Source organism: Pogona vitticeps, chromosome 8, assembly GCF_051106095.1.
Source record: "Pogona vitticeps strain Pit_001003342236 chromosome 8, PviZW2.1, whole genome shotgun sequence".
NCBI classification, from domain to species: Eukaryota; Metazoa; Chordata; class Lepidosauria; order Squamata; family Agamidae; genus Pogona; species Pogona vitticeps.
The window spans coordinates 30,023,346-30,051,252 of NC_135790.1; the positions used below are offsets into that span (position 1 = coordinate 30,023,346).

General features: G+C 56.9%; 2 protein-coding genes across 7 annotated transcripts; both read left to right on the top strand.

Moving 5' to 3' along the window:
* The first annotated feature begins 64 nt into the window (after positions 1–64).
* Positions 65–16,214, top strand: FXYD6 (FXYD domain containing ion transport regulator 6). Of its 6 annotated transcripts, XM_078379555.1 has the most exons (9): positions 735–876; positions 3,848–3,956; positions 10,603–10,668; positions 11,328–11,366; positions 11,490–11,564; positions 12,508–12,544; positions 13,521–13,570; positions 13,944–13,986; positions 14,681–16,214. In XM_078379555.1, the coding sequence occupies exons 2-8, from the start codon at positions 3,929–3,931 to the stop codon at positions 13,970–13,972; spliced, it is 324 nt and encodes a 107-aa protein (XP_078235681.1). In that variant the 5' UTR covers positions 735–876; positions 3,848–3,928; the 3' UTR covers positions 13,973–13,986; positions 14,681–16,214. The 6 variants fall into 6 exon arrangements, with proteins under 6 accessions (XP_078235683.1, XP_078235684.1, XP_078235682.1 ...); XM_078379557.1 differs by lacking the exons at positions 735–876; positions 3,848–3,956 and adding an exon at positions 65–219; XM_078379558.1 differs by lacking the exons at positions 735–876; positions 3,848–3,956 and adding an exon at positions 160–223.
* Positions 16,215–19,586: 3,372 nt separating this feature from the next.
* FXYD2 (FXYD domain containing ion transport regulator 2) lies at positions 19,587–25,718 on the top strand. Its single transcript, XM_020794611.3, has 6 exons — positions 19,587–19,665; positions 20,871–20,909; positions 22,958–23,032; positions 24,391–24,427; positions 24,585–24,615; positions 25,524–25,718. The coding sequence occupies exons 1-5, from the start codon at positions 19,656–19,658 to the stop codon at positions 24,607–24,609; spliced, it is 186 nt and encodes a 61-aa protein (XP_020650270.2). The 5' UTR covers positions 19,587–19,655; the 3' UTR covers positions 24,610–24,615; positions 25,524–25,718.
* The last annotated feature ends 2,189 nt before the right edge of the window (positions 25,719–27,907 follow it).

Here is a 27,907-nt window from a genome sequence, read left to right on the forward strand (position 1 = left end):
CAAGCTGGTGGGGCTGCAAACCCCAAGGCCCTTTTCGGGGAGAGGGGAGGGAGGACTGAGGGGGAGCCACGTCCAGTGCGGCTCCCACATAAGCCAAGAATCTCGAAGGAAGGAAGGAAGGAAGGAAGGAAGGAAGGAAGGAAGGAAGGAAGGAAGGAAGGAAGGAAGGAAGGAAGGAAGGAAGGAAGGAAGGAAGAGCGAGGAAGAGCGATCTTGCCTGTAGGTAAAGGCACCCCGGACTCGCTCGGTCTCCCGCCTCCCCGAGGAAGCACCTTTGGCCCTTGCTTTCGGGGAAGGGGGGGCTTGATATGGCTCTGCAGGAGGGCAAGATGTCTTCCTGGGGCTGCCAGGGGAGGCACCACCAGACGGCAGGGGCTCAGGGGGGGCTCGAGGGGAATCTGCTACCCCCTTCGAGCAGCCCAGCCCGAGTGGAAGGAGCCGCGACGGAGCCCGCCCGCCCGCCCGCCCGCCTGGGCTCTGCGCTCGATCGATCGCCCCCTCCTCCGCCGCCGCCGCCCGTCCCTCTCTCTGTCTGCCAGCGCCGCCCCTCCGACACGGCGCAGCCCCCTCCTCCCTCCCTCCCTCCCTCCCTCCTTCGCAGCCAGCCGAGCCCAGCCATGCCCGAGCCCGTGGCACGCCCAGCCCGAGCCAGCCACGAGGGAACGAGGGTCTGAGCGAGCGAGCGAGCGAGCGGGGAGCAGCAGCGCCCAGAAGGAAGGGAAGGGGGAAGGCGACGCTCCCGCCCGGACGCCCCGCCTAGTCCAGCGCAGCCTGGCTCCCCAAGATCGCCGCTCTCGGACCGCGCCCCACCCCCGCCGGCCCCGCCCGGAGCGCCACCGCCGCCGCCGCCGCCGCCGCCCGCGGAGCTCCTGCCCGGTAAGAGGGGGGCCCCGGCGGGAGAGCAGCCGTGGAGCGCGCGGGGGTCGGAACGGGAGCTGAACGCCACAGGTCGCAGGGCCGGGCGCTCCCAGCCCCCCCCCCCCCCGCCTGCGCCTGGGGTACCCCCCCCCCCGCGCCTCGCGAGCCGGATTGGCCACCGTCCTCCCCGCCGCCCCGCACAGAGCAGGCCTTTGCCCCTCGCCCGCACGGGCGCCCCCTCCCCTCCCCTCCCCTTCGGGGATGATGTTCCCGCCGGGAGGGGAGGTGGGCGGCGGGGGGGGGCATCTTTCGCTCGCCTGACTCTTCTCCCGTCTTGAAAACGGAGCCAAGCCGTGTGTCCCCGCTGGCCGCCTCCGCGCCTCTCGCCCCCTCCCGCCATAGCAGCTCCTCCTTGCTCCCCCCCCCGTCCCGCACGCCTGTCAACAAGGGGGAGTCCCGGATGCTGGAGCCTGGCTGCGCTACCGGGGTGGTGGGGGTGGTGCTGCTGCTGCTTCTGGGCGTGTGCAGAGTGCCACCTTCCCGGCTCTTGGGGCCAGGAGTAGCCGAGCTCGGGGAGTTTGTGTGCGTGCGTGTGTGTATGTGTGGGAGGGGGTGTCTTTCCAGGAAGAAGGTGCGCTCCGGCTGGCCCCGCGGTTCCTAACGCCCCCTCCCTCCCTCCCTCCCTCCCTCCCTCTTTGAGCGCGATGGGGCTGGGCCGGGGTTTGATGCTGAACAGGCGCGGCCAAGAGCGCTACTCCTGGGGCGGCGGCGGCGGCGGGCGGGGGCAGTCGCTGCCGCTGCCCACGTCGCCTTCGGCGTCCGTCGGTCGGTCGGTCGGTCGGCCGGCCCCTCCGTCCGCCTGTCCCTCAAATCCTCCCCTCGCCGCCCGTGATTGGCCCAGCTGTTGCCGTGCCAACCACCTGCTCGCCCGGCTCCCTTTCCTGGGGTTGCCTAGTTACCGCTCCTCTTCCCCCCCCGCCCCGTCCACCAGGATGTTTTGCCTCGAGTGGGCTGCCTTTGCCGGGGGGGGGCGGGGGGGCGGAGACGGGACGCCCTTCCCGCCCCCTCCCTCCTCGCTCGCCACTTGTGGCCGGCCGGGCCTCCCGCGCGGGATCCCCCCCCCCCTTTCCGCACCAGCCAGGAAGGCGCGCGTCGGGGCTCGGCTGGGCGCTCGTCTGCACACGGCCCCTCTCCGCGTCCCCGCCCGCGTGCCCGCGACCGTGCGCGCGCCCCCCACCCTCACCACCCCTAGCCTCCCGACTCCTCCGGCCCCTTCGGGGAGGGAGAGCGAGCGAGACGGGGACGTGGCTGCCCGCGTGACCGGGGGGGGGGGCTCCGGGCGAGGCGGGACGGGACGGGGGCGGGGAGCAGAAAGCCCTCTGGCGCCCGCAAAGGGAAAGAGCAGCGGGGGTGGGTGGGAGGATGATCGCCCCTCGCCCCAGTTTCGCTGGAGCCGCCCCGCCGCCCGATGGGCTTCCCGCTGCCTTCGCTTTTGGCATCGCGCCGAGATGCGGGGCGGGGGCGGGAGAGGTTTTCTTGGGGGTAGCTCCCACCCCTCGCTCCTTCCCCGCCCGCGCAGGCGTTCTGACATTGCTGGGCGGGGGGGGGGGGGAGAGGCGGCGCTCGGGCTTGCTGTCTTCCAGATGTTGACAACAGGCAGGCGAGGCGGTGTTTATTTCGGAGCGCGCAAGAGCTGGCCTCCGCTTTCATATGGGCCCGAGCGACGAACAGCACCACGAATCTTATGAATCTGCAAAAAGTCCAGACAGAACAAAACAGCCGCGGTGTAGATTGAGATAAATAAGGAAAGCTGGTGGTAGAGTTACAAGAGAAAGAGACCAGGAGAGCCATCAATGCCTGGCTGGAAACAGGGAAAGACCTGCCTCAGAATTCAAAAAGGCAGCGGGCCAGAGGGCAGGTCTTGGGGGGGGGGGCGTGTATGGATGTCACAACCAGGACATCACATCTGAAAAGGCAATGGGGAAGGCACCCACAAAGGGCAACAGGAGCTTGTGGCCAAGCTGTGGAGGAATCGCCTGGCACAGGCAGCCCTTCCTTGCCACCTGGTTGCCAGGCCAGGAGGAGGCTGGGATTCTGACAGCAGACGGCTGTTCAACAGGGCATGGCTGTTCAACCAGTGGGGCAGGAGAGGGTGCTTTTACTTTACCTGCAGCAACACAGAGCAGACAGAAAGTAGAGCCTGGGGGCACCTCTCATGCAAACACAGGCTTTTCCGTGAAGTGGACGGTGGTATGCAAAAGCCGCTGGGGTTCATCTCCAGGCTGCCCACGTCCTGCAGCCTGGCACACAATCGGGCAGGAAGAGAACCTAGAAATGAGACTCTTGAAAATTGTACAGGCTGGCAGATCCAGAGACCTGGACCCAAACTGGACCATCCCCGCTTGTGTATAGACCTGGCGTTGGGCTGACTGATAGCTGGGGTTTCATGGATGTAGGCCTGCTGCAGCCCACAAAGCCTAAGACAAAGTCAACTGCTCACTCCTCTAGTCCACAAAGCACTAGAAGGTCCTGCTTAAAGGACCGCTAGGATATGCTGGCCTCTGTTTCCTCTGAAGAAGCACGCAAAGCAATACTGGAGTGTTCACATGAGTTGGGGCTGTTTAGCTGAGAAAAAAGGTCACCAAGGAGAGAGAGGACAGAAATATATAACATCTCCTGGGCTTGACCATGTGAAGGAGATGCTGGACATAGAGGCCTTTAGTCAGATCCATCATCAAGGCTCTTCTTAATCCTGAAGGGGGGAAGGGAGACCTCCAGCATGGCCACTGGGGAGATGGGGGGGGGGCTCTTAACCAAAAGCTACAAATACAGTTGCTTAACTGACATCCAGCCTGCTTGTCCTACACACACACACACACACACACACACACACATACAGAGAGAGAGAGAGAGAGAGACTGGCTTTATAGCAGAATCTCTCTGCCGTCTGCCATGAGAGCACCCCTTCCCTCCACTTCTTCTATTTCAGCTCCACCTAAGGAAATGGATGTGCTAATTGTTTGGAACAAGCGGACTTGCTCTTAAAGAGATCCCTCGTCCTGGCTGCCTCATGGGATACCTGAAGGAATTTCTTAAATGTATGGTGTTGTTTTTCACTCTTGTAGAGAACAGGAGATGATGCATCACTTAAGACCCAATTAGAACTCACAAGTAGTTCCACAGGGTGTTATGCGAATGGCCCTTTTAATGGCCCTTTTGAAAGCCATTGCATGCGAAGACAAGGTAGGCGCCTTCCACTAGACTAGTCCTTTGGTCTGTCTGGGCCAGAGCTGTCTGCAAGGACAGGTGGCCATGGTTACCCCCCCCCCCCAAACCCCAGGGTCTTTGCAATGCCTGACGATCCCTGGGGTTACTTAGAGATCTCTCACCCAAGAACTGACCCTGACCCTCTGTAGTTCTGAAGATCAGACAAGAGGTGGCACCTGGGGGGTGGTCTCAGAGGTGCCACTTTTGCCCTTTAAAGAGGTCTGTTTGGGTCATCACATCAAAGCCTGTGGGTTTAATGTTGTTCGGGACACCCCAAGTAGATGGTCCTTCAATACGGGGACCACAGATTGCTTTGTGTTTTGTTGTTTTTTTTTAAATGCCAAGACATGGGCACACTCATGCAGAGACAAAGACTGGGAGATCCAGACATTTCCTTCCCCCCCTCCCTCCTCCCCCGCTCATATCCAGGAGGCTGGAGGAGTGAAAGCAGAAAGCTCCTGGGCCAGAGGTGGGCGTGCAGACAAAGAGAGAAATGGCAGCAGAAATGTTTTTGCTACAGCAGACTTAACAGTTATATCCTTCTGGAAATAATTACAAATGTTTGTGTTACTGAGAGGACTGAACAAATGGTAGTGCTCATATGGCGGGAGAGCACCCGGCAGGCACGCAGGCGCACCCACGTGAGCTCCGCGATCTGCCTCCTAAGTGGCCAGATCGCACCCAGTGTGGCCCATTCCACTCCCACCCATCTACAACATCATGCCTGGGAGTCTCAACGTGGCCGTGTTTCCAACTCTTGGACTTCTGATGGAGGGGGGGGAGGGGAGATCCCAGCCCTCCACTGAACTGAGAGCACACATGCTTGTGAGTGCTGGCATTTCTGGCACTTGAGCACTGAGCCCCTTGTGGCTCTTACACCTTGAATTCACATTCAGGTTGCTCCTGTCTGTTGGCATTCCCCCCCTCCCCCCAAAAAAGCCAGGCAGAGGCGGATGGGGACACCAGGGAGCACCTCAACAAGGACCTCTGTTAGGTCTGGTCCACTTCTTGCTGTTGCATTTGCCTAGAGGGGATGGAGCTGTGGCTTCTCCCTCCCTCCCTGCCCCCCCCCCGGTGCAGCCGCTTTTTCTTCCTTTCCTTCCCCCCCACCCGCCAGGGTCCAGGCAGGGAGGCCTCTCCCTCCACCTGCTGGGGAGGGCCACCAGTGACCCTGGCATGAGGCAGGGCTGGGAGTCTCTAGTGCTAAGGACCAAAAAAGGTCTGCCACACCAGAAACTCTTCTGATGTTGAAGCAAAGCGACACCCTCTGCTTGGGTTCACACAGGCATTCTCTCTTTTTTTTCCAGTGGGGTGTGTGTGGAGGGAAGAGCAGGGCAGGCAAGATTCTGAAGCGTGAAAGAGTGATTTTAACCAGCTCTGATCTTTGTGGGATGCCTTGCAGCCTTCTAAGCAGGAGGAGGAGGAGGAGGAGGAGGAGGAGGAGGAGGCCCAAATGTCTCCTGGGGTTTGGTGGGACCAGGATGCAGGGTTCTTTCCTGGCATCTGGCAAGTGCCGCGGCTTTGCCAGGTTCATCATCAATCTTCTTATCAGGCAGAAAACTCAGGATTGGGCCGCCACCTGTTTTAATGGCCAGGGGAAGAAGAAGGCTGCTGCTGTTGGTCCCTGGGGGTGAAGGTGCAATGGGATCTGTTGGAGAACAGCTCTTTGAAGATGGCTGGGTTTTTTTGTTTGTTTGTTTTTTTAAAACAGATCTTGTCTTAGCAGCCACTTGCCTTTGGGGATGTTTACATCAGTTGGTAAGGAAGGTTTCCTCATTTTTAGGGGTAAAGTCATCAACCTCATCTTGCTTCTGTCCATTGTTTTAGGGCCACCCAGCTGAGAGATAAAGGCACTCCACTCTGGCCCTGCCCCGCCAGTTTGGGCCCGAATGAGGACCACGTGCCTAGTGGCCCTCACTGGACTGAACCTTGTAAGGCAGATTTTCTGCAACAACATTTCTGGCGCCTGGGCGGCCTGGCAGGAGAGCCACGTGACCACCAGCCCGCTCCCTTCGCTGCCAGGGCTGCTCCAGCTGAGCTGCCAGAGAGGGGGGGGGATGATGTGCTTCCCCCTAAAAGAGAGGAAGGGGAGACGGGGAGGCCCCGGCTGCTCTCTTGCTCTTTTCCTGGCTGCTCCTCGACTTGTGGGCTCCCTTTGGCACCAGTTGCTCTTTCCACGGTGCAGCCTCCCTCCCGCACCCACCGAGTGATGGAAGGGAAGAGGATGCTTGTGGCCTCCGGGAGATGCTGAGGGCCTGTGCAAGGGTGGCTGGGGGAGGGGTGGACTCCCTGCGCCGCTTGTTCTGGGGAAACCAAAGGAGGGCCTCCACGCCGAGTCGTTGCCTTTGAATGAAAAGAGGCCCCAGAGCATCCCGTCCTCTTGGGTCGCCTGGCTCCCTCCCTTCACACACCCCCCCCCACTTGGGCTCAGATGGACCTCCATCCCCTCCCCATCCCCCAAGGGGCCCTTTTGCTGCGCCCCTTTCTCTCATGGCCTGTGGGGATGGCTTTCCCCTTCCCTTTACTTTTGCCCTCGGCCCCAGCCGGTGTGCCTCGAAGTGGGTCCTCTGCTGCACCCCACAGCTAGACCTCACTAACCCGGCCCCAGTCAAAAGACCCCTTCCTCAATCTGCAAGGAGCGAAGCGTGTGGGATGATGATACAGCTTGGCAGAGGCAGGGGCAGAGGAAGGAGCTTCCAGATGCAGACTGACCAGCAGAGTGGCTCCTTGGGGGCAGATTAATGGCAGGTGAATGAATCCAAGCATTCGCTCCTCCGGAGTGGTTGGAGGATGAGAAAAGGGGAGGACGTGTGTGTGTTCTGCCTGGAACAAGGCAGAATAATGTGCAAAATTCAACCAGAAAGTCATAGATCAGCATGCAAAAGCAGCCAAGCTGTGCACAGCTGATGTTTTAAAAGCAGAAGAGAGCAGGGCTCAATTGTGTAGTAACCAAAAACCCATTTTCCATTACATGTTTCAGAAAGGGGGTGGGTGGGTCGGATGTGGATTTTCTCAATTATTTGTCAAAATCCCTGTTGTCTGATAAAATCCGATACTAAGTACATTGTCCTCTCGGCTGCTGGGAAATGACTGTGGGTGGCAGAGAGATCTGATTAGAGCAGATATTACCTTTGGAGCAAAGAGCCCTGGTGTTCCAGCTCGGTGGGTTTGCCCTCATGAGTGACGAGGTTGCCATTTGCACTCACTTCCAGATTGGCACCACCTCTGAACAGGAATCCACACAGCCCCTAAGCACCTCAGGGCCAGGTAGGTGCGTATGCGTGGCTTTGTGTGCTTGTGCAAGCAGTGTGCCTCAGTGCTGAACAGATGCCAGCAAAGACGGGCCAACGTCAGCAGTCTCGCAGCTCTGTGGGGGCCATTTGTCAATATCCCTCCTTTGCAGTGGGCTTTTTCTCTGGCTCAGATCTCTCAAGGGGGTGGTTTCTTAGAAATGGAGAGCTGGAGAGAACCACGGAAGTCATATAGTCAACCCTGGCTGCTCAGTGCTGGTTTCAGCCACAGAATTTCTGGGAGCTGCGGTTCTGTCTTCTGTTTCAGTCCATCCAGTGAAGAAGAGCCTCTTGCGGGCACCCCAGCTTAGATCAGGGATGTCAGGAGTGTTCAGGGTGAGCATATTGTCAGGTACCTTATCGAGTCTGAACTCCTGCCAAGGGCTAAACACGTTCTGTTGTTCTGGACCTGCAGGGGTGCACATTCACCTGAAGCAGGAGCAGGACCCTTGCTGTCTTACCCTGATCTCCCACCGATTTCCCCTGTGGCGGGCCTGCTTCGCTGTGTCGAACAACAGAGCTAGCTCTGATCAAAAAGTTCCCCTTTTATTAATGCAACCCAAGATCATCTTGGCATTTTCTGCGATGCATCCCATTGTAATTTCATGTTCCGCATGTGCTGAACTAAGACACCTTAGCTCTTGGACTCTGCACGGGTGTCACGGCCGTCCCTCCCCCCCCCGCTCCGCCTGGCCTTGGGTTGCGTGTTGCTGCATTTCCCTCTGCCAAATTTCATCTTGCCCACATCCTCCAGGACCACTTTTTATTGTGCTGCTGTCTTCAGGGTTGTCTGCCGCTGCCCCCACCCAATCCCTAGCATCCCCTCTTCTCCTTCATCCAAGTTGTTCACAAAGATATTTAAAAACAAACAACACACAAACCAACAAAACCCCAGGGCCTTCAACCCAAGCCCAGGCACTCTGTTCAAGACCTCCCGGAGGTTGGGGCAGAGGCCTTAACAAGTCTTCTGTGAAGGGCAGGGGACCTGCCGCTGTTGGATAGATGATGGCAACTCCCATCATCCTTCATCTCTGACTCTACTACTGCTGGGGCTGCTGGAAGTTGAAGTCTGGCAGAACTTTTAACTCCATGTGGGTTTTCTTCAGGCTGGACACCATAGAGTTGTGGCCCTTAGAGAAGAAACATAAAACTTCCCAAACGTCACGGACAGACGCGAGAGTCAGGCTCCTTTGTCAAGAGAGTTTCAGAAAAGGGTTGCAGAGGCCAGAGATGTTGGTTTCAGGCGTCACCTGTGGTGGTGGTGCCAAGTTGGAACCGACTTTTAGTGACCCTAATAGGACTTTCGAGGTAAGTGAGATATTGAAGGAGGGGCTTGGCCAGTTCCAGTCCCCTGCCCCCCCCAGTGAATTTCCATGGCTGAGTACGGATTGGAACCCAGGTCTCCAGAGTCCTAGCCTGTCGCTCTACCCACTACACCACACTGGGTGCTCTGTGGGGGTGTGGACTGAAATGTCTCTTTCAATCTCATTAGACAAAGGGTTGCCAGACTCTCCAGGTTGTTTGCTGAACCTTCCGTGGGCCATGTGGCCGCCTCCCCTGGTGCCGGAGGGGCCAGAGAGGCTTTGAGGAGCAGCTGAAGCAGCAGAAAAGACACTCGGAGGACAACATGCTTTTATCCTAGGCTGATCTCGGCATCGGCAGCTCCGGCTCAGTTTCCCTGGGGACCTGCCTAGCCAGGTGGGGACAGCTTAAATAAAAGCCTGGACCCCCACAGCGCCTGCCCTGCAAGGTTGGCAAGGGCACCGTTGCTGGGATCCCCCTTTCCATGCTTGGCTCTTCTCAGGAAGCAAGGAGAAGCGGAAGGTCCACCGCTTGTCACAGAAGGGACTCAGTACCGCTGGTGGCCTCATGGAGAGTGTGGGGAAAGCTGGCCTTGGCCTTGCCCAGCCGGGTCTGTGATCAGCCTGGAAGGTGACCACTCTGCCCTCATCCATGGCTCCCGCCTGACCCATAGCTGGCAACCCATGGAAGATGCCAAGGTCGCAGGCGGGTTTCCTTTGGCTCCCTCCGTGCTCACAGGGCAGCCCGAATCTCCTCGCCCCCCCCCGCTCTTCCCCCAATAAGGGCAGAGCATTTCTTTTACTGGCAGGAGCTTGCCGACTGCAGCGCATAGGCTGTCATCAGCCTCCAAGGCAGTGTCCCTCTGAAGGTCACCTGGGGTGGGGGCAGCAGCAGAGAAAGTGGTTCTCCTGAGCTGCTTGCTTGTCTGCTCTTGGGACGTCTGGCTGGCCACCCTGAGAGCTGAATGCTGGAGTAGAAAGGCCTCCCCAGACCTGATCCTGCACAAGTGTTCTTCTGTCCAGTTTACACCACACCTGTGGGGCCACCTCCACTTCCTCCTCCAGTGAAGTCTGTAAAAACACAGGCACTGCACATGATGAGTCAGCAGCCTTTTATGCCTCTACTCTTTGCTCCGTTGGCGGTCGGGGGGGGAGTTGTGCAAGCCAGTGGGACCCTTGCGCATGGACCCCCAGGCCCATAGCCAGAAAAGCAATCTGAAGGAGGAAGACAGTAGGTGGTTGCTTTTAATGTCTTGCGTTGCTTTAAAGTCATACAATGGCAGAGATGAAAGGGCTCCTGAGGGTCATCACAAAATTCACAGCGGGAGCGTCCAGCTCTCAGATACCTTGAGAAAGGCGCTGGGTCTCACTGAGCACCAGGCTATGGGGGAGTGCAAAGGGGGACTGGATGAATCCACAGGGAAGTGTCAAAAGGAGCCAAGGAAAGCTCAGCATGCCAGCATGCCAGGGAGGGGCTGCGTCACGGATGATGGGATTGATCCCAGGAGCAGGGAGGGACGGACACCTTGTGAGGCTCATTGAGAGGATCAGTGCCCTTGCTCGGCAAGTGGCAACCCACGGCCTCCGAGCCTGAGATGCCAGCTACTGAAGAGAACCTGGGAAGGAGGGGGATGTAGCATTTGGGGGTCACCTGGAGTGGGGTCCCAGGTTTCGCTAGGAAGGGAAGGCCTCTTGAGAAGAGGAGTGTCCTGTCCCCCCTCCCACCCCTTTCTTTTACTGCACGGCCCTACAGCAGCACTCGAGGTGGTCCTGGTAGAGTGGAGAGGAGGCCTGGAGGCAGGAGGTGGCCTTCTGGCTGCTCCGAGGCCCGCCCGCCTGCCCCCTTTCCCAGTCGGAGAGCTCCTGCTTTCTTTCTTCCCCTCCAGTAACAGCCATGGAAGGTGTGCTGCTCTTCCTCTGCTCTCTGCTCGTTCCAGCAATGTTAGCAAATGGTAAGTACCTTTCCCACCCCTCCCTCCTCTGTTGGGAAAAGAGATCGGGTGGTGGGTGGGTGGGTGGGTGGACTGGGTGGTAGGGGGCTGGCCACTGGAGAGGAGATTCACTTGCTGGGGTCAGGGAGGGGCAGACTTGCCCACAAGGCCCCAGGGCTGTGCTTGTCTTCTTCCTCCCGTCTGCATACGAACACGCACACAGCCCGCCGCAGCCCCAATGAAAATCTTGGCACTTGTTCTCCTTTGGATGAAGGGGGCGCCATTAAAAATGACAGAAGTCTTTGCATTATGACCTTAGTTTTCTTGGCTATGTAAAGAGACCTTCTCCACAGGGCGGGAAACATGCCCTTTATTCCTCAGCCCTTCCCAGAAAGCCCGGGCTGTGCCTCCTGTCCTCTTCCTGTTTGCCATTCCTGGCCCAGGCCTGCCCCAGCTAACCCCCCCCCCCGGGGCCCGACCAGAGCTGTCCAAGGTGCTGGCCTGGCCTTGTCCTCTCCTGAAGGGCTGCGGACGGCCTTGGTGGGGGCAACCCAGGGCATTCCCCTCCCCACACACACATCCACAGAGTGGGTGGGAAAGGCAGGTGAGATTTGTTCTCTCTCTCTCTGTTGGTCTCCATCCTTCAGTGTGGATTTTTCTCCTCTGTTTGCTCTTTCCAGTCACTGATCAGGAGAAGGAAAAGGACCCCTTTAACTATGGTGAGCCTCCGACCGCTCTCTGTGTGTGTGTGTGTGTGTGTGTGTGTGAGTGTGACTTCAGGGTCCCTAAGCCTAGCTCCGCATTTGAAAACACGATGTCTGTCTCTCCTTCCTCCCCTCCAGACTACCAGACTCTACGCATCGGAGGCCTGGTGTTTGCTGTGGTCTTCTTCACCGTTGGAATTCTGCTTATCCTGAGTAAGTCTGCAGGTCTCTCTCTCTCTCTCCCAGGCCTCTGCCCCTCCTTCCCCCCCCCCGCAAGATGTCAGCCATGGGGAGGGGCAGCAGCACCATGACAGGCAGCGGCTTGGATGGGCTTAAATTGACACCTGAGCAGTGACTTGACTCAAGGAGAGGCAGGCCCTCCTCTTCTCTGCTCTTACACGTCTTCTTTTCTCCCAAGCATGATCTTGAAGCTGGTGTTTGGGAACACCAGAGACACTTTTTCTTATTTTCTTAAAGTGTTTTCCCAATTATAGGGTTTGAGGAGTGTGTGTTTTTTACATCACCACTTGAGGGAGCCCTGCGTCTAGGTGTAGCATTGATGCCTCATCTGGAGAAGCCACTGCACCTCCAGGTGTCATGAGGAAAACAAGCACCCCCCTTTTTTGGTGGTGGTGGTGGTTGTTATTGTTATTATTGTTCTGATGATGATGATGATGATGATGATGATGATGATGATGATGATGATGATGATGATGATGATGATGATGATGGAGCCTCCCGTCCCAGGCACAGATGCCAGGAGGTGGTTCCTGTGCTTGTCCTTTCCGGCCGGGGGGGGGCAGTCAAGGGCTCTTCCTCTTGGCTGATCCTCTGGTGGGCAGGTGACGGTGGGCGTGCTGCAGCCGCCCCCTTGCTCAGGTGCTGTTCATCACCTGAGGTCCTGCCCATACCTCACCATGACCGGCTCCCCCTGCTGGAAGTGGTCAATCACACTGATCTGACCCCATCGTCCCAGAGGCCCAAATGTGGGGCACGTGGAGGGGGAGGCAGCGTCACCCACCTGCGGCCGTTATGGGCATGGCATCCAGCGGCACTTTGGGAGAAAACCCAACCATTTCCCAGAAAGGACCAGCTGTCAACGTTGGAAGGAGGGGGTTTCTCTCGCAACTTCACAGCACGTTCTTTCTTTTTCCAGGCAGGCGGTGTAAGTGCAACTTCAGCCAAAAGCCAAGGTAGGTGGTGTGTGCTTGAGGGCCCGGGTGGGCCGGCTCATTCCCCACCTCTCCTCCACCCCTGCTGGCTAGGTAGCGTGACTCCCAGCCCTTTCCCATGTTCCGGAGAGCCAAGCCTCAGTGCTGGCCAAATATCACATCGGGTCACTTTTCTCTCTCCCTTGCCAGGGTGAGGGGTTCCTTGGACCAGAAGGCCACTCACAGCAGTTGCGTGCCAGTCGCCTGCAAATCGGCAGATGCATCAGCTTCCCTCCCGGTCCAACCCTCAGCCTGTAGGGGGGTTGCTTTCCACTAAGCGCACATTAACCGCTCAGGAAAACAGGGACCCGAGAGCAGCCAGGCAGGGCCGGTTGTCCTTCTATCCAGCCGGTTGCTAGTGTTCATTCATGTTAGACTTGGGATTGCTTCTATCCTGTCCTTCATCAACCCACTGAAACAGCAATGTGCAATAAGCAGGCGTTTCAGACAACAGTAATGTTAAGGCAGGCTAAATTCTAAGCTCAGGGTGCAAGTCACATATATTTAAAATATGAACTTTCGGTGGGTCTGGGTGAAACTTCTGTCCTGCCCCTGTTCTGCTTCATTTCCCAAATGTTCCAGGTCTGTAGACACTGTGGCCTTCCTTCCACTTGGGTCACCTTCCCTTATTTTCCCACTGATGCTGCTTCTGCCTTTTTCTTCACTGTGGCATTTTTTTGTCGTCCCCCCCCCCCTCGTTTTGAAAAGAGAAGATGGGAAAGCTCCAGAGGGACTTCTGGTTGTCAGGAAACACCCTAAGAGGGTTGTTCTGTTTGTCTGGTAACATCCCCAAGGTGGGGCTTCTCAGAATACAGGGGTATGATCTCCGCCCCAAGGAGCTTCGGTCAGAATTGGTTGGAAGAGAATAGAGCCCCCGTGGCTGCCTGGACATGGCCATGGGGGGCCTCTGGCGGGGGGGGCATGTCTTTCTCTCCGCAGCAGTGCCATCTCTTTGCAGGGCCCCCGGCGATGTGGAGGCACCCGGAGAGAATTTGATCGCCTCAAACGGTAAGGGCCCCCCCACGCTCGCCTCCACCTGGGACATTGCCTTCCTGGGGCCGAGCCGAGGGCAGGGGAGGCTTCCCCCCAGCTGGGAATGGCCAGGCCCATGAGTGCTGCATGTTCAGTTGGGGGGGGGAGCATATCCTCCAAGGGTGTGTGAGAAGGCACTGCACACACACCCCAGGCAGAGGTGCTCGGCCAAGGAGGAGAAAACCCCTTGCTGGAGGTGGGGAGGGGGCAGCCTCCGCCAGGTGCACCCTAATCCCCAAGTGGTCCTCAGTGGGGGGTTGGGGGGTGCGAAGGAGACACACTGGCTCTCAGGTAGGCCTTCTCACGCTGTCTTCTCTCCCCACCCCCACCCCCACCCCCGCTGCCCTAGCAACTGGAGCACAAAAGGCAGAGAACTGAATGGAAGATAGGAGGTGAGCTTTCAAGGAGGGAGGGAGGGAGGGCAGCTGCTGCCAGGGAGGGCGGGTGGGAGGGAGGGAGGGAGGGAGGGCTGCTGAACGGGGGGGGGAGCGGGCGCCCCTGCCCCCACCCTGCAGCAAGGGCCTCTCCACCAGGGATGACCCCGCGCCAGGGAGTGGAGCTGCAGGGTCTTGCCTGAGGAGGGCCCCGGTGGGGACAGGGCAGCCGTTCGGTTCGGGGGGGGGGCGCCTTGGCCAAGAGGAAGCCCTGGCCTGGACATCCCGGGAGGTGGACGGAACCAAAGCCCCCTGCCCGGCTCTGGCACAACACAACCAAGAGCACAAAACCGTGGAGAACAAAAGGCAGGTGGTGGTGGTGGTGGTCCTGAGAGCAGAAAGGGAGCCCCAGTGGCGGCTCAGGATGGAAGGAGGCCCCTGCGAGGCTGGAGGCGCCTCATGCAGGTGTGCACGCGCGCACACACCCCTGTTCGGGAAGAGCCCTGGAGCTGTTGAGAGAGGGGCACAGCAAGGAGGAACCCCGGCTTCTGGTGTGGAAATTTCCATCCTGCCCTCCAAGGGCTTGATCTGTGGGAGGATGTTTTGAGCAAAGCCAGCCAGTGGGCTGAGGGCCGAGAAAGGTGGCTTCCTCCCAGCTGGACCCCAAGATCTGCCTCAGCATGCACCCCCCCCCCTTTGGCTTCCCATACAGATCTAGAGACCAGTCAACGGACATGCAGACCCCAGATGCAAACAACAATGTGAAGCGACGCTGCCGAGGCGAAGGCTCCAAACCCTCGCATGGAAAGGTTGACCGCTCTGTGTCCATGTTGGCCTGTGTCCTGGAGCATCCGTTCTCTATTTAACTCCACCACCACCACCCCAAACACACACACTGAACTCCCCCTGCCCCCCCCTTGCTGCCAAAACTGTCCGATAGTATCATGTCCGTCCGTGGTGATCATAGCCTCCACATTGGTGTCGTTCCGTGAGTGTGTTTCTCGTGGCCTCCCTCCTTGTGCTGTTTTTGACGTGATGCACCATCTTTTGAGAAGAATGTTGGAGGTTCACGTGGCCCGCCCGTGGGTGGTGGCAACTTCCCAAAGGAAAATGGCTTTGAGCTGGGGTGAGGGTGGGGGTGTCAGGGCTCTGTGTACCCAACCCCCCTTTCTAGGATGTCAGAGGCTTTGGAAAGCCAAGCTTGGGGGGCTGGGGGGGGGAGAAAATGGTGCAGAGGTCTCCATTAGAAAAGAGGCTGACATGCTCAGCTGTACCAGGACATCCCCCCCCCTCACCCTCAGCAAGACCAGGGAGAGGGGGTGTCTCCTTCCCCCCCCCCCATGCCACTGTGATGCCAGGTGAGGTGAAAATGCCCCAGGATCCAGGAGCGGAGGAGGCGTCTCTTCGTGGGCTTGAGGGCAGGATGGAGACTGCCCTCCTGCCTCTGGAGCTGGGAATGGTTGTCTCCCCCCCCCCCCGTCTGCTCCTCTGTGGCCCACCGTTTTGAAATGCCCATCTTCCTCCTCCTCCTCCTCCTCCTCCTCCTCCTCCTCCTCCAGGGAGACTCCTGGGTTGTTTGGCCTTAGGTGACCACTGTTGCTGTGCTCTAAGGCCCTGAATGACCCTATGGCAATGCCACTACCCCTCTGCCCACCCCAGCCGGCTATTTGCAAGACTCTGACTTCCCTGCAGCATCACTGTGAGAATGCATGTCCGTGTCCCAGACATTCAAGGATTGCTCAAGGACGGAGTGAGTCTCCATGCCAGTGAGAGGGGCAGCCACTCTCAGACCTTCTTTGGCCTGGCGTTGGAGGGGGGCCGTGTACCCCCGATGCAGCACCCTGCGTAGCCCCAGAACCACTCCTAGCCTTGGCCCCTGGGAACAGGCGTGGCAAGAGCCGCCGGGCACCTCCTGACCTCTCCACCACCCTAGGCACTATCAGCTGGAGCAGAGCAACGAGGGGAACGGCTCCCCACTTCCCTGAGTCCCTGCTGTGTGCGCGCTACCACCCCTCTGTTCCCCTACACCTCTCTGTTGTGTCTGTCGTGTGCCATTGGTAACACCCGTTTAACACACCCAGTAGGAAACTACCCAGCTGTACAATTGTTGTAACTCTGAAAGCCAAGCTCAGCATTGTGTGTTCGCCTGAAATCAGCCTTCCTGCTGTGATAAAGGACTCTTGCATTTCTGTGTTGTGTCCCCAAACAAAAAAGGAAAAAGGGAATAAAATACTGTTTCTATTTCAGTGGCCCTGAAGCCTCTCTGTGGTGTGCTCAGCTTTCTCTTCGATGGCCCTCTGGGGTCCTTCAGCCATTCTTCTCCTGGATACACAGTTAGGGGGTTTGCATTGGTGCTGAGACCTAGGGGTTTTTTTTGGGGGGGGGTGTCCCAGAAAAACCCTTTGGAGTCCAACTCTGCTGTGGCCACCCCATGCCAGCCTGGCCTCTGCCCTGGCCCAGCACTGGGGACTGGGAAGGAGGCTTCTCGCCTTCCTCCCAAAGAGAATCAGAGGCACGTGGCACCTTTGCTGGCACGGTGACTGATCAGCCACCAGCAGGCAGCTCACCGAGGACCCTGAAGAAGCCGCCATGTCAACCTGCACTTCCCAGAACGGCCCGGCCAGACCCGTGTGGGCTTTGGGATCCTAGAAGTAACTTTCCCACCCTCTGTGACCCAGGCCTGCTCTTCTTCTTCTTCCCAACGGGCTGAACACCCTCCTTGACACCCGCCTCCGGTGCTGTGCTTTTCCTCCTTGGGGGGGGTGGTATCCCACCAGGCCAGCAGGGGCTGGCCTGTATCCCCTGCCCTCGACACGACACGCTGGAAAAATCCTCCTGGCTGTTCTCTGTCAACATGGGCTGTCCATCGCCTGGCTCCAGGGAGTGACCAGGTGCCTGCTAGGAGAGCTTGCTGACCGGCTGCCGGAGAACCCTCCCTGCCCAGGATTCCTGCTGTAAGAAAGTAAACCCTCTCCTGAGCTTGGAGGGTTTGCTTGGGGCCAGAAGGAAAGCGGACCCAGGGTTGTCGTCGTCCTCCTCCTCCTCCTCCTCCTCCTCCTCCTCCAAACAGTCTCCAGGCAGGAGACAAGCCTGGGAATGTCCTCACCGGTGAAAGCCAGGTCAGTGGAAGAGAGCTGGAGGAAGAGGAGGCATGAGAAGGCTGGCATCCCAGGCAATGGAGAAGGCACTCGGGGAGGGGGGGGAGCCCAAGCTGGGCAATTTGGTTAATTCCTTTTCTAATTAGTACAGCATAAAGTACAAAGCAACAGAGAAAGTGTAAGAAAGCAGCACAAGTTCTCAGAACCCATCTTTTTCACTACCAAGCACTTAAAATAGTAAAAGAGAATCTCTAGCAGCATCTTACATTTTATAAAAAAGCATCTTTGCTTACAGCTGATCTTCAGTTACAATCAGAAAAAATAAAAGAAAGGTTTTTAAAAATAGTATTTGAGCCTCAATGATGTGGGAGACTGTTGTCTAACATAGTCAGTGCTCAGGAGCAGAGAAAGAGCATGTCATCTCTAGTCAAAAATCAGAGAGGAATAGGGCAGGAACAAGAGAAGGGGCTTGGGCAGAAAAGGCCTTTGCTGATTAGATAGTGGCAGAAGACAGTCACCCCAGTATTTGAAAACTCCTTCCTCCCACTTAAATCCAGTGTTCGGTTGCATGCAAGGCTGTTACCATGCCAACACCCCATCCCTCTCCCCCCCACACACACCAGCTATCACACTAAATCTTGTGTGTTTTCTAAGGCACAGCTCTGCTGCCATGGGCGGTTGGTACCCCTTCGCCCTCCCTAGGTCACATCTTTATGGTGCACCAGGCAGCTCTACCTGCCATGCCTACCCCTGACCATTTGACCCCCATCCCTGCCGGGCCCACGGCGCTCTGTCATGGGGGCTGGCATTCCCCAAGAGGAAAAGGCCAGGGAGAGGCTGTTCAGGCACCCCAGCTCTGGAAGAAAACAAAGGCTGGGTTGGGTGACAGCCCCATAAAGGCCTTCCTAAACGGGTAGGGTTCTGGATGTGGCCCCCTCTCCCCTGGGGATAAAAAAGCACCCCTCTTTCCCCACATCCTGGCATCACCTGCTGGAGGCTGTCGCAGGGCCCACCAAGCAGTGGCTGGGGCTCCTTTGTCTCAAGAACTACCAGGGCATAACGGGGGTTCTCTGCAGAGGACCAGCTTGTTGGATCAGCAGCCTTTATTATTATTTTTATGAAGATGGTTTGGTAGGAGGCTCAGGTGGCAGGAAAGGTGGGGGGCAAGGCATAGTTTAAAAGAGGAGAGAAGCATTCCTGCCAACTCCACCGCACTGCCCCCCCCTTGGTCTTGCCCTCTGGTCAGATTGCACCCCTTTGCCAGGCCGGATGATGCCCAACAAGAAGAGAGAGTGTGTGGGGCAGAAGCTCTGAGGTGAGTGACATGCCCTCCCCCTGGCAGGTCCCCCCCCCCCGCTGAGACGGAGCAGAACCAGACGTGAAGCAACGCAGGAAGGCCCCCGAGGCTTGCCTTGGGAGGGCCCGGTGGGAGAGCCGGCACCTCCGTGCTCGCTCTCGGGTGCAGAGCTGGCGGCTGGCCGAGTTTAATTGGTTGTCACAGCATGCCTAATGGGCAATTCTCTCCGGCCGCTGCTTCTCCAAAGTGGCCAAAGGGGTCACCGCCCAGCCTGCCCCTCTTCCTCCTTGAGAGGGTCCTTCTCAGCACACTGGAGCGGCCAGCCTGCCAAGGAGAGACTGAATCAAATATTAAGCTGGGCCGCTGCTGCCCGGAGAAAAAAGAGAGAGGGGAAGGACTGGGGGGGGGGAGTTGAGGGGCTCTGCTGGTCCCACTGGGCATCCCGTTAGGGAAGCCGGCAGCCACTCCAGCCCTGACCAAAAGACCTCTCCCTGCTGCAGGTGGGGGGGGAGAGCAGAAGAAGTCAAGTGGAGACACGGCCGGGGGGGGGGAAGAGTACCCTCGGCCTGGACCCTTAGGACAGGGTCAGCTTCCCCGGCAGCCCCACCTGACCCACCCCCTGCAGAGCTGGTTTCGCCATCAAGTCAGCCGCCTTCTGGTCCCCAACAAGGTGGGCAGTCCATGATGGACGGAACGGCAGCATTGGCTTCTAAGGGGCTTTTGGCAACTTGGCGGGTTCTGGTACTCAGCACCCCGGCCTCTGTGCATGCCTGGGCCTCAGCCCCACCACAGGAAGAGGGGGGGCTGCCCTTTGTGGGGAGGAAAGTCTTGCATCCTGGATTCTTTTCTGGTTTCGTTGCAACAGGTGGGTGTCTGTTTTCCCCTCCCTCCCAGCTGACAAGGTGATGTCTACCCCCCCACGACACACACACACTAATATAATTTGTGGACCCCACCCTCCCCACCCCCAGTGGTTGTTCTCCCCTGGGCCACCACACTGGCAAACAGCAACTCCCTTCCCCCAGGGCCAAGCGGTCTGTGGCTAGGCAGGCGCCACTCCTCCCTGTCCCCCCCCCCCGTAACCCCCCAAGCCTTGTCCTTTGTGGCTCAAGGAGATGGAGACTTTCCACTGCGGCTCTCCTTGTGACTGGGATAAACATTACACCGAGCCTGTTAATGGTTAATGCCTCTCGGTGTGTTTTTTCACCCCCACCCCCACCCCCATTAAGGTGAGTGCTCCCTTCTAGACCTCTCCTCAGACACCCTCCACCTGCAGACAGACAAGCATCGCCATGGCAGACGGTAAGAACCCCTGCTGGGAGAGGGAGAGCCCTGATTGGGGGGGGGGGAACCCCTGTCCTGCCCCAAGTTGGGCTCCGGAGGGGTGCCTTCTCCTTGCTGACCGTGTTTGTGCGAGGCAGTGTTCTGGCCTCACAGGGGCGAGGGGCAGGGAGAATGCACCCCCATCAACAGGGAGAATGCAACCCCCCCCTTTTTTTTTTTGCTCCAGCCACACAAGTGAAGCTGGAGGGGAAAGAGAAGGAAACAAGCCCCCCCCCCATCCCATCCCATCCCATCCCATTTTAGGTATCCTTTGCTCTCAGCCCTCACTGAAGGGTCACCCTTGACCCTCAGGCCTCCGGGGTAGGGGAAGGGGGCAAGACGCTTTCGCTCGCTGGCAGGGACCAGAAGCCCTGGAGGAGCTTCACTGTTTGTGTCCACGCGCAAATGGGAGAGATGGAGGCTTCACCTCCTGGGCCCCAACAGACTTGCCAGAATGTGGTGGCCCCAGGGAAGAGCTTCTGCCCCCCCCAACTCTATCAGGATGGGGGGGTAGGGGAAGGGGAGGCGCCAGCAGGCATCCTAGCCCAACTTCTATGCCAAGAGAGAAGGGGCATATGTTTCCCCCCCCCCCCATGGGAGCTCTCCCCTCTGACATGGCCCACGTACGTGGCCAGAAGATCACTTTTTAAATGTGCTACAAGCAGCACTCAGGATTGGGGATCTCAGGGCGGCACCGAGCTCCTGTTTCTCCAGGGCGGAGGGAGCCGCTTGAAAGGTCTGGGAAGAGGGCTTCTCCCTGGGAGGCACCCGGAGCTAGTAGTGGCCTGGAGAAGCCTGGGGCGGGCGAAGCCCCCAACGCAGAGGGGGCAGACTTTTCTGCAGAGACAGGCAGGCACCGCGTTCCCCTAGGCTTCCCCGCAGGGGCTGCAGGGCCTTCTGGCAGGGAGCCTTTCAGCAGCTGGGCCAGGGGACTGCTGCGGGTGGCTCAGGAGGGGGGCTGGGGAGCCTGGCTGGAAGGGAGCCGCCCGCCTGCCCGCCTGCCCGCCCGCCCGCCTCCCCGCTCCCCAGGCCTTTGCCTCATGGACTGTGGCAGGCAGTCGGCGGGAGGGCACATCCTGTCAGCAGCCCCATTTCTTCCCTTCGCAACTACAGGCTCAAGCAGGACGCTTGTGGGTTGTGTGAGGCCTGCCTGACCTTTCTGGTGTGTTTTTTCTCCCCCCCAGAAACTCTTCCTGAGGCGGAGATGGACAGATTTTCTTACGGTAAGGAAAGGTCTCCCCTCCTGGGACGGGACAGGCAGGTGACGTAGAGGCTGGGCAGACCTCAGGACCCCATGTTCTCCCTCGGGGCTTCTTGCTTGCTTGCCAAAAGATCCACCACAGACCCACTAGCCAGAGCTGGGTGCAGAATTAAGATACCAGAGGAGCCTATGGAAGGGTGGACTCAGGAGTGTCTGCTTTGTGAACCAGAACTGAATAGAGTGCGCAGTCCTTCCACTCAGAACCTCCTCCCAGTTTACTGAAATTTTTCTCCATTCCAGAAGTAAAACTTGGAGCTCATTTCGCTAAACATTTGGGGGTCCATAAATCCTTGCTGATCTCCTGCAGATCACCCAGAGAGTTTATCCAGCAGTAGGTCCTGATCTACTTTCTGCCCGTGCACATAGTAATACCAAGAGGGTGTGGGGGCTGCAGCCACTTTCTCCCTTTGAGTTGGGATAAATGCCGAGGCTTAACGTGACAAGTAAGATGGCTATGGACCTTATTGATGAATGATGAACGAAAAGACCTCTGGGATCAGACGCATTCATCCACCACTTCCTAAGAAGCCGTGTTTTCTAATCAAAATATGTATTGCAGGACTGGAGAGTGGTCAATGGAACACCGTTCTTTAGAAAGGGATCTGGGAAGTTGTAGGCCACTTAGCTTAATGTCTGTTCCAGGTAAATTTACAGAAAGGATTATTAAAGATAAAATTTTAAAATATTTATTGTTCTGTGCCATCAAGTTGCTTCTGACTTACAGCGACTCTCTGAATCAGTGACCTTCAAGAGGGTTACAAGGGCAAGTCCTGCTGGAAAAGAATCAGGTTGGCTTCTTCAAAGATTGGGTCCCATCTCACTAACCTTTTAGAGGTTTCTGAAAGTGTCAGCAAACATTTGGACAGGAGTGGGTTGTTTGCTTGGGCTTCCAAAAAGCTTTTGACAAAGTCTTGAGCAAACTTCACAATCGTGGAACAAAAGGATGAGTCTGTATGACTTGGGACTGGCAGAAAAGTAGAAAGCAGAGCATAAGAGCAGGGAAGCTAGTTCTTGAGATGGAGGGATGTGAGCAGTGGGATCCTGCTGGGCTTGTGTTGGGGCCGCAGCTCTTTGGCTTGTACCTAAATCATCCAGAGTTGGGGATGAGCAGAAAAGTAGCTAAGATTGCAGGTGAGACCACACTGCGGTGAAAGCAAAAGCGGGTTCTGAAAAGCTCCAGAGCGAACTTTGCAAACAGGGTAAACAAGCAAGAAAATAGTAAATGGGGGTTAGGATAAAGCCATGCAACTTCAGGGGAGAAAATGCAGATGACATATGGACTGACAGGATCTCACTGGACAAGAAAGGGATTTAGGGGCTGTGGTGGAAAGCGTGATAAAAATGTAACCACGTGAGGCGCTGCTATAGAAAAGGCAAGGTCTGTGCTGGGCATAACTAGAAATGGAGCTGAAACTAAACCTGCCAGTATTTTTCCAACCTTGTACAAATCCACAGCACAATCACAGAATGTGCATCATTGCCGTTATATTTGGTTATCAAATCTTTTGTTGTTCAGTTGTTAAGTCGTGTCCAACTCTTTGTGACCCCATGGACCAGAGCATGCCAGGCCCTCCTGTCTTCTATCAAATCTACCTGATGATTTCAATACCGTCTCCTGCACCCTCAGAACACAAAGTGTATCTTAGATTTTGCCAGTTGAGAAGATGAAGGTGTGGGGGGAAATTACTCAAAAACATGATCCATCAAGGCTTGCGCCAGCCAAAGGATCGGGTATTTGCCTTATACCCAGCCTATAGACCTCAATATTATCATGAAGAAATGGGGGCAGGTAGAGGACACATCCTTTCAGAGATTAAGACTCAGAAAAGCAAACCTCCTTTTCACTGGCAGCAGCTCAGCAAGGAAGGGCCTCATTCTGCTATCTGGCGCCATTCTGAGGTCCTGGACCTGGGAAAGGTGGTCTCCCTGAGCCTCTCCTCTCCCCCCACCCCCAGCAACTGCTGTGCTGCTTTCAACTGATTTTAAAAAACCAAAACCCTCTGCCTATAGATTACCAGACTATCCGGAACGGGGGCCTGATTTTTGCTGTGGTGGCTTTTATGATCGGACTCCTCATCATCCTCAGTAAGTATATGCTGTTTTGTTGTGGGGCACGGTAGCCAGGTAATGGGGGGAAGGAAAAGATATTGCCCAGAGACTAGGGATTGGGAGAGGGAGGTTTAGAGGCCAAGTGGCATCAGGAGATGGTGGAGCCTTCTCGCTCAAGGCCAGCTGACTACTGGAAACTCCCCTGGCTACAAGGCAGCCACGAAGGAGTCCCAGGCCAGCGAAGGGTCTGAGGGTCGGGGTGGGGAGTCCCAGAGGAAGGGTACCTCTTGGAGGTCTCTCCCAGAAGGCCCTTCCTGTTCCTGATCCTTAACTGTGGATTTTAGGGGGGGGGGGGTTAGAAATTTCCAGAGGGCCACACGGAGGGGCTCCCTCGAGACGTCCGTACGTATGCATTCCATATGCTGCTGCTTTCTCTCTCTAGTAGTGGATCGAAGGCAGCTCCCAACAACCAAAACGATGAAACTATCTACAGTTTTAATATTCCAAATAAATATCACACTAAAAATAATTTAACCTATATCAAGATTAAAAACAACAGTAAAAAGAATTTGGCTGAACCTTTCACAGGCTGCCAAAAATGCCAGTGGCAGCTGCGTTGAAACTTCCTGCCAAATAGAACCTAATAATCTCTGAGGTGTCACAAGACTTTTTCCTCAATCTTATTGTCAAAAACTTTCCTCAGTTTTATTGTATTTTATTTTATGGAAGTGGAAAAACACAAGAAACTATGAAAGATGTCATAATTGGGCCTTCCTGTAAAATTCCAGGGCAGCCCCTGCTTGCAACAGCCTAGACGATGAGGAGCAGCCTCCTCCCACTGCCAGACCTCCCCGCTGGCCCCTGGCAAGCCTGGCTGGGTTTCTATCTCTGTGGAAAGTTCCACCTTGCCCAGCAGCAGAGAAACGGCCCTGGTGGGGTAGGGAATACCACAATATACAGACACGCACAGAGGCTCAGGCCTGGTTAGTCTTTGGGTCCAGCTTGTGTCCGGATGGATGGGAGACCGCCAGGAAGCACTGGGCGTTTCACCCAGAGAGGGCTCTCCTGCTTGAAGCTCCCGCTGCCAATCAGCGCTTCCAGCAGCAGGCTAGACAGGAGGCCAAGGGTGTCACTTGGTGTAAAGGACACCTTCCTGGCCTCCAAACCTTATGGCAGCTGCACCAGATGCTGTCTAGAGCTGGGGGGTGGGGGTGGGGGAGACTGAGGAAGGGTCAGTCCTGGGGAAACCTTGGGCTTATTTTCCTGGATAGACTGGAGGAAAGAGAAGCCTTGGGAGGAGCAGGGTGCAGGGGACTCCCATCACCCCGACTCACCCCTGGGGATAAGGACCGGTCCCCGGTGGCTGAGACCAATCTTTGTCCCCTTGCTTTTAGGTCGCCGTTTCCGTTGCGGAGGGAAGAAAAGGCAACGGTGGGTGTCATTTTGTAAAGAAAACAAAACAAAACCCCATTCCCCACCCCCACCCCTGTCCTTCCTGGGGAACATCCTGGAGGGGCCCTGGGGCCTTCTTGTTCAGGGTGGTGGGGGGAACAGATGTTAACAGAAGATATTCCTGTCCCTCTTTCAGGCAAGAGGCTGAAGAAGAACTCTAAACTCTGGTAAGTCCGGCAGACGAAAAGAGCAGCAGAGGACGTGGGTGGGGAGGGGTGGGGAGGGCAGCTGGCCCTTGCTATCCTCTCCTCTTGCAAAGCAACATGACCCAGCCCAAGAGAGTGGCCTGTGTTTTACTGGGGCCGGGGATCTTTGGGCCCGTTCTTCCATGGGAGAAGGGACCCTCTCTCTCTTCTGCTCAGCCTCCAAAAAGTGATCTGCTTGGTCAGGAGGACCTTGGCTTGCCCCAACATCCTCCATGTGCCCCCTTCCTCATCGGGTCACTGGGCCCCTTCTCCGGCCCAGGATAGGTAAGCCCCCCTGCTTGGGTGGCAGAGGCTGTTGAGCTCTGCGAGTGCCTGTGGTGAGGGGGAGCAGCGCCCCTTCCCCTCCAGCCATCCTGAAAGGGGAAGTCAAGCGTGGCCGAGGGGGTGGGTGGGAATACCTTGATTGGACCACCCAAAGAATCACAACCATCAGCAAGCTTTGGAGTCTTCCTCTGGCTGTGCCTGACAGAAGTGGGTGGGTGGGTGGAAGCCAAAGCTGGTGCATGCTTGTGGCGTCTTAAAGTGCCCAAGCACCTCTTGCCTTTTGTCTTGAGAGGAAAGGCCGCTCTGTCTCATGCCTGGGCAGTGCCCCAGTCTTGACCGGCAGACTTACTTGTGCGTATGTCCTGCATGGTCTCCACCCCTGCTGCCTCACTGGTTTGCTCAAGCAGCAACGGCAGGCCTTTACTTCCAGGGAAGCGATGACCTTAAGCAGGCAAGAGAAGAAACCGCAGAAGAAAGGCAGGAGGTTCAGAGGGCAAATGCTGTCCTGGGTGCTTTTGGCTTAGTAGCAGCTGCGGGGGTGGGTGGGTGGGAGGCAGGCAGGGATGGGAGGCTCGCCGTCTCTATCACCCCCTCCCCTTTTACAGAATGGCCCCCAACGAGCACCGTGGATCTTCCAGAGAAGGTGGAGGAAGGGAGTACCTTGTGGCGGCCCAGGGTTCTCGCAGGCCCAGGGCGGACACCGCAACCTCCTGACCGCCAAGCTGCAACAGAGGCAGCATCTCGCTTCTTTAAGAGGAATCTCTTACTTATTTGCTTTAATAAAGTCTTCACTGAGGAAAGTCGGCATCTGTTGGGTTGACAAAAGCTGTGCCTTCTGCCCAGAGCCTCCCCCTCCCCATTCAGTCATTTCCCAGCTCTTCACCCCAGACTGATCTTTCAAAGTACCAAGAGTATACCTCCTCTCCTTGCTTGCTGCCCACAGCAAGGGGGTGGCTGCTGGTTGGCACAATGCCCCCAAGCACGTGGCCAGGCCAAGGTGGTCAACCAAAGAGCAGAGGTCCCCCCCCTTTTTTTGGAGAGGGTAGGTGGCTGCTTTTCTAGAGAGAAAGGAGGCTATTCAGGATTTCCCAGATAACAAGGGCAGGAGGGAGCCTCCTCAGGGTGACCCCAGGGGAAAAGACAGGGTCTGCGGCACCTGAGAAGGCACGCTAACATGGGGGGCCAAGGGGCACAATTGGGCTCTCCTTCTGGCAGAAAGGTGTCTGGGAACCCTCTTCCTCCTCCTGTCCAACTTTACCCACAAATTCCATGGTACCCAACTGCCCACAGTCCAAGATATCCCAGGCAGCCCCTCCTCCCCAGGGGCAAGGGCACCAGGACCCCATCCACCACATGAGGTATCAAGTCCAAAGGCACTCACAGCACAGTTGGGTGTGACCAAGCAGAGGCTGGAGCACCAGGCTGAGAAGACGGAGCCGGAACAAGCCGCCAAGAGGCAGGAGGCCAGCAGAGGTGAGAGCAGGGACCAAAGCAGGAGCAGATGCAATAATGCTGGTGCTCCGGAGCAGCAAGGCAGTCAGGACAGCCCGGCCAAAAGTCCTTGGTGGCTGAGGCCCGTTCCGGGAGGGAGAGCCACTCCTTTGATGGGCCTTCCCTCCAGGTCTCCAGGTGAGCCTCCTGAGTGGCCCAGCAGCTGCTGCAAAGGCCAGGGCCTGAGCCTGCAAAAACCAGGCCATATCCTGGGTCAGGTTGACCCCATCCTCCAGCTGCCAGGGCGGTACGGGCCAGATCCTGACACCAACCATCACTGGAGAATTTTCTCCAGGAGCTTTTAAAAAAGGAAGAAAAGGCTCATTCAAGCTGATGCTTCTGGGCCCTGAAGACTGGAGCCCAGCCCCAAGTCACCTGAGCGCTTCTTCCCGTTCACAATGCATTCAGGGGCAGCAAGGGAGACACCTGCAGCCAGAGGCACCCTGATGTCATGCAGAGGGTCCCTATGCCACTGAGGAACACTCCAGCTGGTGGGATCCTGCTGCCCTCTGCCCAAACAAGGAAGTTCCCCATTCCTCCCACCCCCTCGGTTTGGCCAGGATAAACATGGACTCTTGCTGCCCCCTGGTGGTCAATCACAACCAAGCTGGCAAACAAGCAAGCAAGTGACCTACCAATAAACACTTTGACTCTTGTCTTCTGTGAACATCTCTCTGTGTTTCTGTGTGTGTGTGTGTGTGTGTGTGTGTGTGTGTGTGTGTGTGTGTGTGTGTGTGTGCGCGCGTGCGTGTGTGCGTGCGTGCGTGCGTGTGTGTTCATTCAACTTGCATACCACCCCACAGCACACAGCACTCTCTGGGCAGTTTACAACAGTTAATTCAGTTGAATAATACACAAAGCACTACAAACACACAATTTATATCAACAAATAATTAGACCCCCACCACAAGCAAACCCAACTTTAAACAAAAATAAACAGTTAAACAACTTAAAATCCCAAGTCAACATTAATAAAAGGTGACTTTAAAAAGTTCATTTTTCGCCACTGCCTGTCTCTCCAAGCATCTGCTCTTCAGGGCCTGGAGAGGGAGGGGGGGTCAAAGGGCTCTGTTTAGAGGTCTCCTGCTTGAAGGCAGTTCCCTCCAAGGGCTGGCAGAAGGCAGCACAACAGAAAACAGCTGAAGGTAGCTCTAGAAGGGAAAGCATCACCTAAATAAATAGGGCAAGTACCTGCTGTTAAAAATTGGTGCCTCAGGGAGGAGCATTTCACCTCTTCTGATGCTGGTGGACTGGCCAAGCTGCATTTAACTAACATACCTGTCTCTGAGCCAGATTCTGCTTGTCGTGGCTCATGTGCTGGAGACAGTGGCAGGGTGGGGAGGATGGTCAAGGGCCTAGCACGGAACTCCCCACCGCCTGATATAGTGCCAAGTGTCATGAGTCCCTGAGCCTCCCCATCCTTGAACCTGTGAGGAATGCTGGAGCCTGCCCATTCTGGCATACAGATGATGACCTTGGCAAAAGCCCAGCCATCCAC

Bases quoted from the DNA above. Each gene is read 5' to 3' on its own strand.
- FXYD6 (XM_078379555.1), top strand. From the start codon at position 3,929: ATGGGATACCTGAAGGAATTTCTTAAAT. The intron at 11,565-12,507 runs GTAAGTCTGCAG...TTCTTTTTCCAG, and splicing joins TGGAATTCTGCTTATCCTGA to GCAGGCGGTGTAAGTGCAAC. The intron at 13,571-13,943 runs GTAAGGGCCCCC...CCGCTGCCCTAG, and splicing joins GAATTTGATCGCCTCAAACG to CAACTGGAGCACAAAAGGCA.
- FXYD2 (XM_020794611.3), top strand. The intron at 23,033-24,390 runs GTAAGTATATGC...CCTTGCTTTTAG, and splicing joins CGGACTCCTCATCATCCTCA to GTCGCCGTTTCCGTTGCGGA. The intron at 24,428-24,584 runs GTGGGTGTCATT...TCCCTCTTTCAG, and splicing joins GGAGGGAAGAAAAGGCAACG to GCAAGAGGCTGAAGAAGAAC.